The sequence below is a fragment of the Centropristis striata genome, chromosome 19 (genome assembly GCF_030273125.1).
Source record: "Centropristis striata isolate RG_2023a ecotype Rhode Island chromosome 19, C.striata_1.0, whole genome shotgun sequence".
Lineage (NCBI taxonomy): Eukaryota > Metazoa > Chordata > Actinopteri > Perciformes > Serranidae > Centropristis > Centropristis striata.
In genome coordinates, this window is record NC_081535.1 from 32826750 (window position 1) to 32842311 (window position 15562).

The 15562-nt window shown below is 36.0% G+C and overlaps 1 protein-coding gene across 1 annotated transcript in view; it reads right to left on the reverse strand.

The window, feature by feature from the left end:
- rasgrf2a (Ras protein-specific guanine nucleotide-releasing factor 2a) overlaps positions 1-15562 on the reverse strand; it is a 54701-nt gene that overhangs the window by 11153 nt on the left and 27986 nt on the right. Inside the window, exons 7-18 of the mRNA XM_059358515.1 lie at positions 15006-15199; positions 14726-14835; positions 14115-14233; positions 11397-11560; positions 11235-11301; positions 10252-10388; positions 10083-10165; positions 8993-9241; positions 6064-6572; positions 1160-1285; positions 993-1082; positions 323-429 (exon numbers count right to left, since the gene is read on the reverse strand). Of these exons, the coding sequence (XP_059214498.1) occupies positions 323-429; positions 993-1082; positions 1160-1285; positions 6064-6572; positions 8993-9241; positions 10083-10165; positions 10252-10388; positions 11235-11301; positions 11397-11560; positions 14115-14233; positions 14726-14835; positions 15006-15199 (1955 nt within the window). The remainder of the gene's footprint in view (positions 1-322; positions 430-992; positions 1083-1159; positions 1286-6063; positions 6573-8992; positions 9242-10082; positions 10166-10251; positions 10389-11234; positions 11302-11396; positions 11561-14114; positions 14234-14725; positions 14836-15005; positions 15200-15562) is intronic.

The window sequence follows — 15562 nt, forward strand, 5'->3', positions numbered from 1 at the left end:
GGCATGTATTAGTATTATGCATAGGATTTTTTATTCAGTCAAATGTAACATTTGCTGAGTTTGTAGATTTAAAAAAAAAACTTTATAGAAGGTTTGGACAAATAAACTCAACTTCTCATGAAAGCCACGGGTATAAGCTCTCAAATACTTTTTGAATTTCATTTCTATCTGCTACAGAGGCTGAAAAATCTTCTGTTGAATTTCCAGAAAAACTTCAGGTTTTAGGGGGTTCTTTCAGAATCGCCCAGAGGTTTTACAGGCGTTTTAGGCCTTAATGGGTTAAGACTGACTGAGATGTGAGATTTGCTGGTTTTGGACTCACCTGAGAGTGTTTGGAGACCCAGTGTCGCAGCACGTTCAGTACTCTGTTGGTAGCAGCTCTCCGGATGATAAACTCTTTGTCACAAACTTTTTCAGAATTAGTAAAACCTAGAGGAAGAAAATGTAAAGGTTAGAACAGTAATTTTAAACATCTGAGGTCATTCTTTCCATTTATGTCCATGATAAAAAGCATTTGTGATCCATATGTGATATCTGGAGTTTAAAGTGTCAACAAAACAACCGTTAGATGTGTAAGAAGTATTGCAAGATGCTTATTAACATTATTGTGTGTTTATAAGCTTATATAAGTGTTAATAATGGCATTACAAACACCCATGACCCACCCATTATGTCTTTGCCATGCCTTTATTAATCTTATTTTGTTTGCTTATTGATATTAAAATATACTTTAATGCTCATCTATTATAAGTTAACTATAAGTTAACTATGCTTTTTGCAACTACCGGATCTAAAGCGAGAACAATGCCTTATTACTTGTTAATTAATGGTTATTAAAGGACCTTATTATAAAGCGTTACCGAAGTATAAAGTTGCTGAAATTGTAAATATTCAAGTAGAAGTATTTAAAAACTGCAGTAAAGTACCACCACAGACAGAAGTTCCCTGACTCGGCTGTGGGTCTTTTGACCTTTATGGCGTGGCGAGCTCACCCTGAGAGCTGCTGTGTCCGGCGGCAGCGGTGGCGATGGCGAATGCTGAAGCGGGCGACATCGTGCAGCGAGAGTTCTCCCCCGGCGAGACTGCCAGGAACCACAGACATTAATAACAGCATGAAATACCACAAAGTGTGTATCTGTGTGTGTGTGTGTGTGTGTACCTCCTGACTGTCTGTAGCGGAGATGCCGCGGCGTTGAAGGGGAGCGGCAGGGAGACATGTCGCCCGGCTCGCTGGCGGCTGGAGACTCGGGGAGAAACTTGTCCAGAGAAACTGACTCCAGGACAGCTGAGGAGAAAAAGGAAAAAAAAAGTCAAACATCTATAACAACGGACATCCCACAGAAACATTTCTGTTTTCTTATTCTTTTTTTATATAATTCAAAGTTTTTATTATCTTTTCATTTTTACAACATACAAACGAACATCAAACAAACCAGACATGATGGAGGTCATAAAAAATTAATAATAAGAAGAAAATACAATAATAATAGTAAATAAATAAAATATAAAATCTGAAAATAAATTAACTAAAAACAAGACAGGCAAGTGAGCAGGCAAGGCAGGCAAATCAACAAATCTGCCTACCAAAACTATCCCATTTTTCTTTTATCATATCATTTTCACAATTTAATCTCCCCAACATCTTCTCACATGCCACAGTCCCCATCATCTGTGTTTTCCTTCCAACACCTCAGAATAGTCCTTGCACATGTTATTAGGCCAGTTTTTAATACTCTAAAATTGTATTTGTCCAACAGGGGTACCATAGTCCTGTCTCCAAGGAGACATAGTCTTGGTGACCTGGGAAGTTCACAATTTAATGATTTGCTCATATAATCTATAACTTTTTCCCACAAGGGGAGGATCTTAGAACATTCCCATAATGCATCATGGATAAATGTGCCACTTTCTGCCCCACACTTCCAACATAGATCATTATTAATTAAACCCATTCTATTAAGTCTTGATGGGGCTGTTTTCTTATTCTTAACTTCTTAGAATTCAGCTCTTTTACATGCCTAAAAGTACTATTATCATATTGAAAAAATACAACACGAGTAAAAAAGCTGCATTACAATGTTACTTTTGCAAAAGTATGCAAGTAAAATCAGGGAAATTCAAAGAAATTGAAGTATTAAAAGTCTAAAAATGTCCCTGCAGGCTGCGACTGTCATACTATTATTTATTATTTATGACTGACTCATATTTACTCGTGTATTCATTTAAGAGCAGAATTTTATGGTTTTAGTTGGTTGAGGTGGAGCTCATTTTCAACTATTTATATATTGATTGATTTGACACATAAAACAATTACTGAGACAATTTCCCAGCTTTATCTTGCTCTGTTTGAAGTTTATGTCTAGACTAAAGACTAAAGTTTAGTCTATTGATTTAATGACAAATTGTGTAGTTTTAGTTAAGTTTTATTCACTTTCTTATTTGCAGAGGGATATGAGAAAAAAAAACCTGCATGGGCTTGAAAAGTGGTGTATTCTAGGTTGCATATTACAAGAAATCCTCCCAGAATAATATGTAATGTACACATATTTATGTATCAATCAATACTTGCTTTACTTGAACATTTTCATATGTTTTGTGTGTAAAAATCCTGATTTGCAAAGTAACTAAAGCTGTAAGATTATTGTAATAATAATTGTGGCAAAACAGTATTCGAGTAAATTAGTGAGATCCCATCACTGGATTTAAATTACAATGTTTTAATTTACTAATTTTAGCCTGATTAATTGATAATTTTCACAATAATGTCCCTAAATATACCATATAAGGCTTCCTTTTTCTGCTGTTGTAGTGTGTGGGAGTAAAATATTGTATTTTTGTTATAAAAGAGGTCTAAAAATACAGCTTCTGTATAAAAATAAGCAGAAATATAACCTCTGATGTCATAATTTACTCAATTTAGCCTGATTAATTGATAATTTTCACAATAATGCCCCTAAATATACCATATAAGGCTTCCTTTTTCTGTTGTTGTAGTGTGTGGGAGTCAAATATTGTATTTTTGTTATAAAAGAGGTCTAAAAATACAGCGTCTGTATAAAAATAAAGCAGCAATATAACCTCTGAGTGTGTCTTTCTGTCCTGCTGGGTCACAAGCTGCTGTATTCTGTTAGTTATTGGAGAGTCATCTACATTTCAATATGTCATCTTCTTCTCAGGAGGCTCGTCTGTTTGTTTTTTTCCTCTCTTCTGGAGTTTTTGTTGTCAGAGTTTTTCTGACCTGGTGCTCCGCCGCTGTTTTTATCGTGAACAAGCTGTCGGCTGGAGCCAGATGGTGATCTAAGAGCATGATTATTCCTCCGTTGGGTAACGCTGACCCATTTTTGCCTCTCGTTCTGCAGTCTGTTTGGGTTGGCGGGCCACTATCAGTGATGCCAGTATAATATTAGTAATAAAGGAAATCATATTCCTGCAGGACTCCTTCGCTGTGTTAACGCATATTGCATAGATTTCCTCAAAGGCTCTTTTCCCCCCAATTTAGGCAGATGAACCTCAGCTCTTATGAGAAGTCTATAATAAACTGTGCATTTAAAATACAGACACTCAAAACTCTTATTTATATTATTTAATATTTCCACATTAAAACCAACATTGTATATTTATATGTATGTAGTATATTTCTATAGATATATGTGTTATTATAATGTATATGCTGTAGAACGAAGGTGTATATACAACATATGTATTATGTGTTAGTAGATTTTGTAATGATGTATACATATATGTAGAAATGTGTGTAATATGGATTAATATGTGAATAATTTTAGTTTTGTTTTATTTATTTTTTTTATTATGTTTTGTGTTTTTAACTGTATATTTGATACTGTTGGACCCCAGGAAGAATAGCTGTGGCTTTGCTGCAGCTAATGGGGATTTTAATAATAAACTAATAAAAATTTTTGGTCCCTCGGTCATAACAGCATAAAATCATGTCAGGAGATTAATCCAATTTTATTTTCAATTACGATTTTGGTTTCTGCAACAATGAAAACTGTTAAAAAATTTGTTCTAATTTATTTTTATTTATTATTTATATGCATTTAATGTATTATTGTTAGAATATATTTATTATTTATTTATACCTTTTTTTCACCATTTTTAAAATAAAAAAAGATTTTTTTTGTCTTTTTGTCTGAAACTGCAGAAAAAATGCATCAAAATAAAAATTTTATTAAAAGCAACTATGACATTATGAAAATAAACATTTAAAGGGTTGAAATAAAATAACAAAAAAGAATATTTGGTAGTTTTGATCAGGAGTAGAAAAGAATAATATCTAACTTTATGGCTTAGTTATGTGTGTTAATAATGGTAATAATGAGTTTATAAACTACATTACTATGTGTTATACATACATATATATAAATATTATTGTTGTTATATAACTGAATATAGTAAATTAACATAGGGAGAAGGGATTTATTAAGCTTTGACTCCTTTTGAACACAAATAAGTGTTGAGTCTTGTTGTTGTTTCATTTTGTGTTGTTGTCTTGTATTTATTGTTGTTCGTTTGTTTTTAAATGTTCATCTTTTATTTTGTGTCAATGGCAGTTTTTTTTACACTTTTTTTTTTAAAAGTGATGCAGGTGAAGGGTTTATTGTTTATTGTTAAAAAGATCCCCATTAGCTGTCACCAAAAGTGGGAGGAGCTAGTCTTCCTGGGGTCCACAAGACAAAACAAAAATCACTTAACAATTAAACATTGTAGACATTATTATATACGTTCTCAGAAATAATTCCGAATAAGTTATTACATTCATATCTATTACATTAATTCTCACATTCATACAGTAAATATGTTAATTCACTACTCACAAATTTAAATAGTGCATTCTCAAGTAATAATTAAAAGATACTTTACTATTCAGTTCACGTATATTCAGTGGGCAATTATTCCAATAACTGATAGCACGATAAATAACTGTTCTCTTTAAGGCATTTGATTTTGGACATGGTAACATCATCTGACCACCATTAGCTGACCTTGTCTCATAAGAATGAACCTGATCACATCTGACAATTTGGTTATATAAGAAAACAGGTTGAAAAGAATAGACAGTGTTTCTTAAAGTGAAGTTTTGCAGCATCTGGCCTAAAACTCCTGTTTAACTTGTTTTTGCAGTTTTTGCAAAAACTGCACAGTCGTGTGCCCACACATGTGCTGCTGTTCACATGAGACCGCCACAGTGTGAATCATAATCTTTCATTCAGAGTTGAGCAAACTCAAAAACAAAACTCAAAATATTTAGTTTAATTGTCCAACTTAAAATTGTATCAAAGTTTGTTGCCTTGAAATTATGAGTTCACCCAACTTTTCTTTTTTTGCAGTGTTGTTGTTTCATTTTGTGTTGTTGTCTTGTATTTATTGTTGTTCGTTTGTTTTTTAATGTTCATCTTTTATTTTGTGTTCAAATAAATTCTCAATCAATCAATCAATCAATGGCAGTTTTTTTTACACAAGTGATGCAGGTGAAGGGTTAAAGCTTAGTTTTGCAGCATCTGGCCTTAACTCCTGTTTAACTTGTTTTTGCAGTTTTTGCAAAAACTGCACAGTGGTGTGCCCACACATGTGCTGCTGTTCACATGAGACCGCCACAGTGTGAATCATTAGCTTTCATTCAGAGTTGAGCAAACTAAAAAACAAAACTCAAAATATTTAGTTTAATTGTCCAACTTAAAATTTTATCGAAGTTTGTTGCCTTGAAATTTTGAGTTAATCCAACTTTTCTTTTTTTGCAGTGTTGTTGTTTCATTTTGTGTTGTTGTCTTGTATTTATTGTTGTTCGTTTGTTTTTAAATGTTCATCTTTTATTTTGTCTCAATCAACCAATCAATCAATGGCAGTTTTTTTTACACTTTTTTTTTTAAAAGTGATGCAGGTGAAGGGTTAAAGCTTAGTTCTGCAGCATCTGGCCTTAACTCCTGTTAAACTTGTTTTTGCAGCTTTTGCAAAAACTGCACAGTGGTGTGCCCACACATGTGCTGCTGTTCACATGAGACCGCCACAGTGTGAATCATGAGCTTTTGTGCAGCAGCTACATACCCCTGCGGATACTGCGCCGCAGCTTCCCACAGAAGGCGTCGAGGCGAGGCAGCTCTCCGCTGATGTCCTCCGCTGCAGCTGGGCTCAGCTCTGGGGAGCTGGGGCCGCGGCTCAGGTCCAGGGGGGCCTTGGTGGAGATGGGGGGCGGCGAGGACACTCCGGAGGCCTGGGGGAGGCTGGGGGAGCGCGTGGCGGTGGGCGGAGGGGAGGAGAAGCCAGAGGGCGGCCTGGTGGAGGTGGGAGGAGGGGAGGAGATGGAGGGGCAGTGACTGGAGGTGGGGGAGTTGGCTGCAGAGGAGGTGGGGGTGGTGGAGAGGTCCAGGACTCCAGCTTTGCCACTGATGGGGGAGCTGAGGGAGAGCTTGCGGCAGTGCACGGGGGAGGAGGTACGGGAGGGGATGGTGAGAGGAGGAGGAGAGGAGAACTTGCGGCAAAGCCTCGGGGACTTGTTGTTCAAGGGATCCGTCCCCCACGAGCCCTGGTTGGTGGCGAAGAAGAGCTCCAGAGACCTGAAACACGGAGCAGAAGAGCACATCTGGACGTCTGTTTCTGACCAACGCTGATTAAACTACAAGTGACAGGTAGGGGTGGGCAATATGGCCCTAAAAGAATATCACGATATTTCAGGCTATTTTTGCGATAACGATATCCTGACGATATTAGGAAATACATAAAAAGATATAGAAAATATGGGTTTTTTTAGTGTGTATAAATAAATAAAAATCTAAAATGTAGTGTGAAGTGCAAATCTCAACAGTTGCCAAATAAAAAAAAAATGTATGAGAAAATAATAAAAATAACCATTTAGGGGTTCCGGGGGCATATTTTAATGACATTTTGTAAAGGAGAATAAAGGTTCTTGTATGTTTTATTTAAGGCATCTTATTTTGACAGTCTTCTTGTAAGTTCTATGGTGGATTCTGTTAACACACCGTGCTCTTATTTTGAAAGCTGCATGTGTTTAGCGACAGAGAGTAAGTAGCTTTTTGTGATTAAAACAACTTTAATTGTTAGCTAATATTAACCTTACGCCACTACATCAAGAAGTAGAAATGTTGGCAATATCATGATATGCATTTTTTTTAACCATGAAAAAAATATATCGATATTATCATGAACGATACGATATGGCACACCCCTAGTGACAGTATTTACTTGGACTGGTCCAGAGCCAGCTGTGTGATCTTCAGACTGTAGTCGGGACAGAGGGACATGATGGACAAACGGTCACATGAATGCTGCTCGATCCTGGGACAGTGACAGGAGGAGGAGGAGGAGGAGGAGGTGCGTGGCGGGGTGAGAGATGGAGAGAGGAGGTGAATAATGAAAATTACAGAAAATGTGGAGATGGAAAGATGATCTGCAGCATGAGTCTGTTACATGAGAAGAGAGGGAAGGATGATGAGGATGGAAGAATATGCCAGCAAGATTTATGTTTACTATTTTTTGTATTGATCGAAAAAAAAGAAAAAGACAGTTTATCGTAGAAAGAAGCAGTAAAAACAGGCATCATCATTGAAATTTTAACTTTGCAATGGCCCTTGGATCATAGTTTACAAAAGTTTCTGTGAGAAAAAAGGACACTGCAGAAAAAATGCGTCAAAATAAATTTTTTATGAAAAGCAACTATGACATTATGAAAATAAACATTTAAAGGGTTGAAATAAAATAACAAGAAAGAATATTTGGTAGTTATGATCAGGAGTAGAAAAGAATAATATCTAACTTTATGGCTTAGTTATGCGTGTTAATAATGGTTATAATGAGTTTATAAACTACATTACTATGTGTTATACATACATAAATATAAATATTATTGTTGTTATATAACTGAATATAGTAAATTAACATAGGGAGAAGGGGTGGGATTTAATAAGCAATTTAATAAGCTTTGGCTTCTTCCCACTCCTTTTGAACACAAATAATCAAATTAAATTTAATCAAATTAAACATAAAATAGTGATATTTCTGTCAGAATCACTATATTTTACATGTCATTTAAAACGTGTCCAAAAATAAATCGTCTGCACTAACGAGATCCTGTTAAAAACATGGACAGGAGGACAGGACAGGCTGGGAACATGTACAATATGTGGAGAAAACTTATTTTTTGCAGTATTCACAACACTTGTGTGCACTATATAAATTACACATTATTCCAATTTATTTCCAACTTCTATTCTTTTTTATGATTTCTGTCATTATAACTATGTTCTTCTACACAAAAGACATTTGTGAGTTGTTCCTATACTTCTAGCCATGATTGTGCAGATTCCAGAGCTGCAGGACTTATAGATTTATATAGATTTTATGTATTGCAGTGAAATAAAAGGACACAATGAGTAAAATGCAAAAAGAGCAAAAGATGCCCCGAAACAGCTTTTTGGAGTTTAGGAGTTTGGGGTTAACACAATCACAGTGAAACATGTCAGAACTGCACCACGCTGCACTGCAAAAAAGCCAACTTGTGTTTTTTGGCCTAAAACAGTGATTTAAGTTGGTAAAACTTGGAAATATAAATTACTGACATTTAGGGCAATAATGTAAGTTAGCACAACAAAGGAAGCCAGTTGTCTGCTCAAAAACAAGTTGGTGAGTTGTTGTTACTTATATCTTTAAGTTGGGGTTCAAAACAAGGGACAGTTCTGCTAACTCTTATTTCTTTGTTGTGAAATGCGGGAAAGCGGTGAAATTTGGTCATTAGCGAAAGCTAGCGGCTAACTGGTGCTAGCGCCGCTGCATTGATACCATGCTAACTCAAAGTTGTGGTCGCAACATTAGCTGACAAAAGAGCAAACTCAAAAACAAAGCTTAAAATATTTAGTTTTATTGTCCAACTTAAAATTAATAAAAGTTAATAAAAGTTTGTTGCCTTGAAATTTCGAGTTCACCCAACTTTTCTTTTTTTTGCAGTGTGTGACGTATTTACCTGACAGGTATGGAGGTAAACGGCTTCTTGTAGATGTCGGCGAGCTTGTCGATGACCACGGCGGCGGTGGTGAAGATCCTGTAGGTGTGCAGGAAGGTGTTGAGGAAGTCGATGGAGAGGAAGCGCAGGTCGGTCAGCCGCTCCAGCAGCCGCTCCACGCTGGCGTAGCGGATCTGAGGGACTTTGCAGGAGTTAAGCGTCTTGCTGAAGCAAATGTCGACGTCATCTTTGTGCAGTCGAGCATCAGATCTTTAAGAAACAAAATGAAACAATATGAGGGGATATTTCTTTTACTGTAAGACCAAATCCTACAATGTGTTAGTCCTTATTTCATTACTTGACTTTAAAAACAGCTCACAAATATATATCTATATGTTTTTAAAGGTCACTGGAGTTTGAGAAAATAGTGCATTTTTGTCGGGGACGATTCTGTCCACATTTGCTCTAATGAGTATTTATATATTTATTAGTAGATGCATTCACTGTTGGATTTGGTGTTTTTATGAGGTTTATTTGCAATAAGAAAAGCATAGATATCACCATCTTTATCCCTGAAATATAATAGAAGCCAAATGAAATCTCTATAATAGTATAATGAGACATAATAGATTATTTTTTACACCTTAATTCAATTGCTTAATGGTCTTAAATGTTTAATTACAGTAAATTCTATGTATAAATACAAACAAAATAGTAGTTAGTAGTTAGTAGTAGTTTACAGTAAAACTTTAAATTTAGTGTAAAAAAAAAGTAAAAAGTCATATTGAAGTTTTAAAAAAACTTAAGTTATTAAAAAATAACTTACAGTTGACAGAGTTTTTTACAATGTATATATATATATATATTTACATTTTTAATTCTTGTGTTAGAAAATGCATTTTCTGTTACTTTTCGTTAATTTTTTCTTTACATCAACATTTCACTCGATTTAGTCACATTACACGTGTTACTGTATGCTGACGATGTTGTCTTATTTATGTATGTGACACTGAAACAAAAACATTATAGCCCTTTTTAACTTTTACTGCTTCATATTGGAAATATTTGTTTTCTATTTGCTTCTATATAAAAATAAATCCTCTTTTCTTACTTGATCATGTGCGGCACCGACACTTTGGAGTTCTCCTCGAACACGCTGGTCATCAGGCCGTTACAGCGGATGTTATCAATGCACTGAAACAAATTAGGTGACACTTTTTAGTCCTCTTTAAAGCCACATTTAGAAGATCTTTAACTGCTTTAAAAACAGTCATGTGTACCTGGCTGATGTCACTAGTCCAGGCAGCCTTTTCTTGGCGGGAAGGAGCCAAAAGGACGACACAGAAGGGTTGACCGTCTGGAGGCTCCACCACGATCTTAAACTCCAGGTGGTTGAAGCCCTGACCGGCTGCGTTATCTGCAAGTGAATGACTCGCTTAATGACAAATGTTTACATTAAGGCAAGACTCTACAGGCAAAACACTGTTTTTTTTACGCACTGGTCATTTTAGAGGTTTGGGGAACCTGGTCTCACAGGAATCCGTGAAATAGCCACGGATTCGCTTAACTCAAAATCCGTGGAATAGCCATAGTGGAATCACTCAAATTTCCGTGAAACTGACACGGATTTCGCTACAATGCAAGTTAATGACAGTCAAGTCCCGTGGCTATTCCATGGATATTTTTTCCTATTGGTTTGTTCCAAGTCACGTGACTTTCAAGGTCCCGGCGGTCAGAACAAAAAGCATGGCGGACAGTTCTCTCATTTTTTGTGAAAAAATCTATATTTTGACTTAGTTTCTGCATAAAAATGGATTTTGATCACATTTCTAGTGAGAAATATATGTTTTATTTTCTAAATATTCACTCAGTGAATGTACATAATCACTTTGTATGTTGGAATAGCCACTGGATATGACTGTCATTAACTTGCATTGTAGCGAAATCCGTGTCAGTTTCACGGAAATTTGAGTGATTCCGTGGCTATTCCACAGATTTTGAGTTAAGCAAATCCGTGGCTATTTCACGGATTCCTGTGTTAAAGTGGTGAATCTGGGAGAAAAAAGTTGCTTTTTCCCAAGTTTTTCTCGTAAACCTGCAACTTTTTTCACGCAGATTTGCCACTTTAAATCTCTTAAATCTGCAACTGTTTCTCTTGTAGATTTGCCACTTTAATCTAGTAAATTTGCAACTTCTTTCTCGAAATATTACCTGAAGTTACCAAATATAGTTCTTTGCCTGATGAAGGGTTAAAGGTACTCACAGTCCTCATCGCTGGCGTCCAGTTCCTCGATGAGTGTGCACTCTATCAGAGACAGCGTACCTCCTTGCTGTCGGGGGAGGAAATATGCAACAGAAACCAAATTAACTTCTGATTTCTCCTGAAATATCACCGCATTAAGAAGTAGTTTGGCTGGAGGCGGACCTTGAGCAGGTGAAGCTTCCCTCCAGATGTTCGTGTGCAGATGAGAAAGTGTTTGGTGAACAGGAAACACTGGCGCTCTCCTTCTTTCCTCAGAGACAGCGAGCCGAGCCGAACCTTACTGAGCATCCCTCGCTCGCTGCTGGACGGCAGCTGGATCAGAGAGCCTGGTCATGGAGAATATAATGTAGTTACAAGTTACTGAAAACTGTTATTAGTTACACCTACTGGATATTTCTATTCAAAAGTAATTGAATGAAATTTTTGTAATGGAAAGAATCACTTTCTCTGTGAGGCTTCAAAAAGCCAAATTTGAGGAAATCTGGGAGAAGTGGAGATTTTACATCGCACCGAAACGCCCTTCTTTTGTTTAATATTGTGTAACTTTCTTTTAAAAAAAATGTTTTAATCTGTTTTTTACTACTTACTGTAGATGGAAACACCCCCAAGTTCTGTTCGTTCGTTTGTTTATAAAAATCTGAAAATATGGATCTATTATCAAAATGGTGATGACTGTTGTAATGTGATATTGAAATGTGATTCTAAATAAAGACAAAATGTAAAAAAATAAAATAAAATAAAAAAGTAATTGAATGAGTTTAACAGCATATACAAGCAACTGGTTATTTGTGAAAAGAGTGGGACAAGACAACTGTCAGGTTTGATCTGTGATTATAATCTTTTTAATTATGATAAAAAAAGTAAGTAATGGCACAATAAAACACAAAAAAATAGACCCATTATCAGAACATGTCACTCTAGAGCTTAAATACGTGAGAAAACTTGAATCACCGTAAGAGTTATATTCTGTTTTGAACACTGTAGCTGTCAAAACAGAAAAGGTATTAATAAAAGTCTTCATTTTTATACATATACATTACATTATTATTTTATACATTTATAACAGAAGAATACTGCAGGGGATTTTGGCACATTTTTGGCCACTACCCACACATTTAGTTGTGGTGTTTATTGATTGATTGATTGATTGTCTTTATTTCGAACATGCAAGCAAGTAATAAACCAACAAAAAACAAGTTTAAATATTAATAGATGAATAAATGAAAAACAAAACAGTGATTCCATGAATGCATGATCCTTACAAGTTGTACCTTGTTGACTGATGTTGACCTGGTTTTACAACGATATACATTTTTGAGGAGTTAATATAATAAAATAATGCTGGCGAGAGTTCTGTGTTGTTTTTAAACATGCATTTTCCTGTATTTACGATTCACAAGGTGCACCTGAATGCACCACCGAACACTCTGACTGACAGTTTCCCCAAACCAAAAGTTTGTACCGGTTGCCATCTGCTTAGAAGGTGCCGTACTCGTGCTGTTGTTTATTTGGTTTTCATGAATTTTTGAATGACTGACATCCCTACAACTGCTCCAGCTGCTCGTCCTCACAGAGGAGAGAGTAGAGACCTTTTTTTTGAGTTCTGCAGGATCTTGCAAAAGCAATGTCATGATATTTTATTTATATTTACTATAATCATTTAATTAAATCATGAAACAGCAGGGGGAAAACTGTATAAACGTAAAACCCTGCAGAGTCTGATATTGAACATGTTTACATGGACATTATTAAACTGATTGTTACCAGATTATTCAAGTGCTCATGTAAACAGAGATAAAAGATATTCTTAATGGGATAAAAGCTGGTATCAGATTATGAGAAATCGGAAAAACACAGCTTACTTTTTGCCCAATATTTCGTTTTCTTCTGTGCATGTATACTGTTAATCAGGGCTTTTTTGTTCTTTTACATTTTTCACATTTTACTCAGGGGGAGCACTGTCATCTCGTGCAAAAAGATCTCCAACCTGAGCAACAGAATAGGTGTATGATGGTTTCTACAAAACAACCGACCTCGGTTTAGGGCAAAAAAGTTCCTGGTAAGGCGTATAAAAGACAGCTTAAACAGTAAATAAAATGTACATAAATACTGGAAGTGAAGAAGTTTTGAGGACAAAGAGACTGGAAGTGAAAGAGTTACACATGTGTTTTCACATGGGATACAAACCCCGTTCTCCTGGGAGAAAGTCTGGAAGTTTAATACTACAAAGCACTCCGGTATAGTAATAAGCTTCTTTCTTTCCTCTCTTTTGTGACTGCTTATTTCTTTTGTTGATAAATAACAGATTGTACATTTCTAATTTTTAAATTTACTTGAGTTGTAACAGGGTAGGCGTAATAAACTATGCTTCAGCCTACGCCTTTTCGGTCCAAATGTTTATTATCAATTTTCTCTCTCTGTTTACATGTTGTTTACTTTGATCAATGTTTATTTTTTTCTGGTTTGTTTTGATGACATGTATTGACCGAAATAAACAGATACGAAATGAAACGAAACGGATTTATCTCACATGCACCAGAATGAACGATGAATACATGGCAGAATTATCTTCTATAGGCAAGCTTGTGTGCTTACATGTGCTGCTTCTCACATCAGGTTTCTCAACAAGTATGTCTAAGAATCTACTTTCCTGACATATGCACTTTCTTAATAAGGCAATATTTATTTGTGGTGAAAGACACAAGCTGCAAATCTGTGCAGAGAAGAAACTTTACAAAAAGCATCCTAACATGGGATTATTGTTTGCATGTAAACGTAGCCATAGAGAGGACAGCTTATGAGAAGAGGAGGTACACTGTACGGTCAAGGAGTAAGATGTAGAAATGTTAGTGAGCAGCAGGTGTTGTAGAGGAAGCTCACCTTGTCTGACGAAGGTCTGACTCGTGTCCAACAGGATGTCGCAGCCCTCTACGATCATCCTCTCGATGGCCAGATTCTTCCTGATGTTCTCTGTGTCGCTCACTTCATCGTGCATCATCCTGACAACACGACCAACCGTCATCATCATCATCATCATCATCATCATTATCCTGAATGAATAATTACTAATATGTTGCAATCTATTTTGTTTTTTTATTTTATTTCTTTTTCTCTGCTATATCTGTAGCCGGATGATTCTTCCTTTTAAATGTTCTCTAATGAAATGATAAATTATAAGTGTATACAGCTGATATTGACACTATAGACATCTGAATTAATGATTTTTGCAGTATAACATTTGTCGGGTAAATATGAATGTAGAATTTTTTTTAACAGTATTGCATGTATGTATTAATTGAGTTTGTTATTGTTTTTCTTGTATGTACTGTTTTTGTTTATGTTGTTTGTATGTCATGTTCTATGTCTTTATAGGGACCCCAGGAAGACTAGCAGTCGCCAAGGCGTCAGCTAATGGGGATCCATTCAATAAACAATAAACAATAAACAATAAACAATCTTTATGTTTACTTACAAAATGTGCACACACTCACTTTGAGAGCTCCTCCAGTTTGGATTTGGCGAACTCCAGACTCTTTCGCTCCACGTGCTCATGAGGCGTGTGAGCCAGCAGCTCATGGAGAGTGATGATGTAGCGAGGAATCTGAAATACAGAAGAAAACACACGAGATGTCGGTGACACAGCCTCCTGCTTCTGGAGATTAGTGGATGTTGAGACATAGTACAGTAGAAGTAGAAGCAGTAAACTACAGGTACCTGTAATTTGTACTTAAGTTCCGTACTTGAGTAAATATACTTGGTAGCGTGTACTACCTGGAACATGGGATAAGTGAGGAACGTCTCCAGCATCCGTCCCTCACAGGCGGCGTTGGACTCGTACTGTTTGAGCAGCTTGTCGAAGTCTCTGTTCTGCTTGCAGTTGGCCAGAACCTGCAGGCTGTACTGGTGGTTCCGCACAAACTCCTGGTAGATGTTCAGCATCGGCAGCAGGATGTCGAACAGGTCGGCTAGGGTCAAAACAATCACAACACAACATGGACTAACCTCCAGATAAAAAGTCCCAGTTATATATACACTACTGGTCAAAAGTTTTAGAACACACAAACTTTTGCAGAATTTAATTGAAAATGATGCAGTTTAATGTCTCAGTGTACTCTGAAATTAATGCACATTTGCAACATTTAAAAATCTTTATTGAGCATGATAGTGTTTTGAAAGTAAAAAAAAGATTCAAAATCACATTTTATGTTGGACGAAAGGACTAAAAAAAGACACAAAATGACCAAAAAAGACACAAAATGACAAAAAAGGACACAAAAATACACAAAATGACAACATGCAAACTGTACAATAAGAAATGAGTGTGAGAT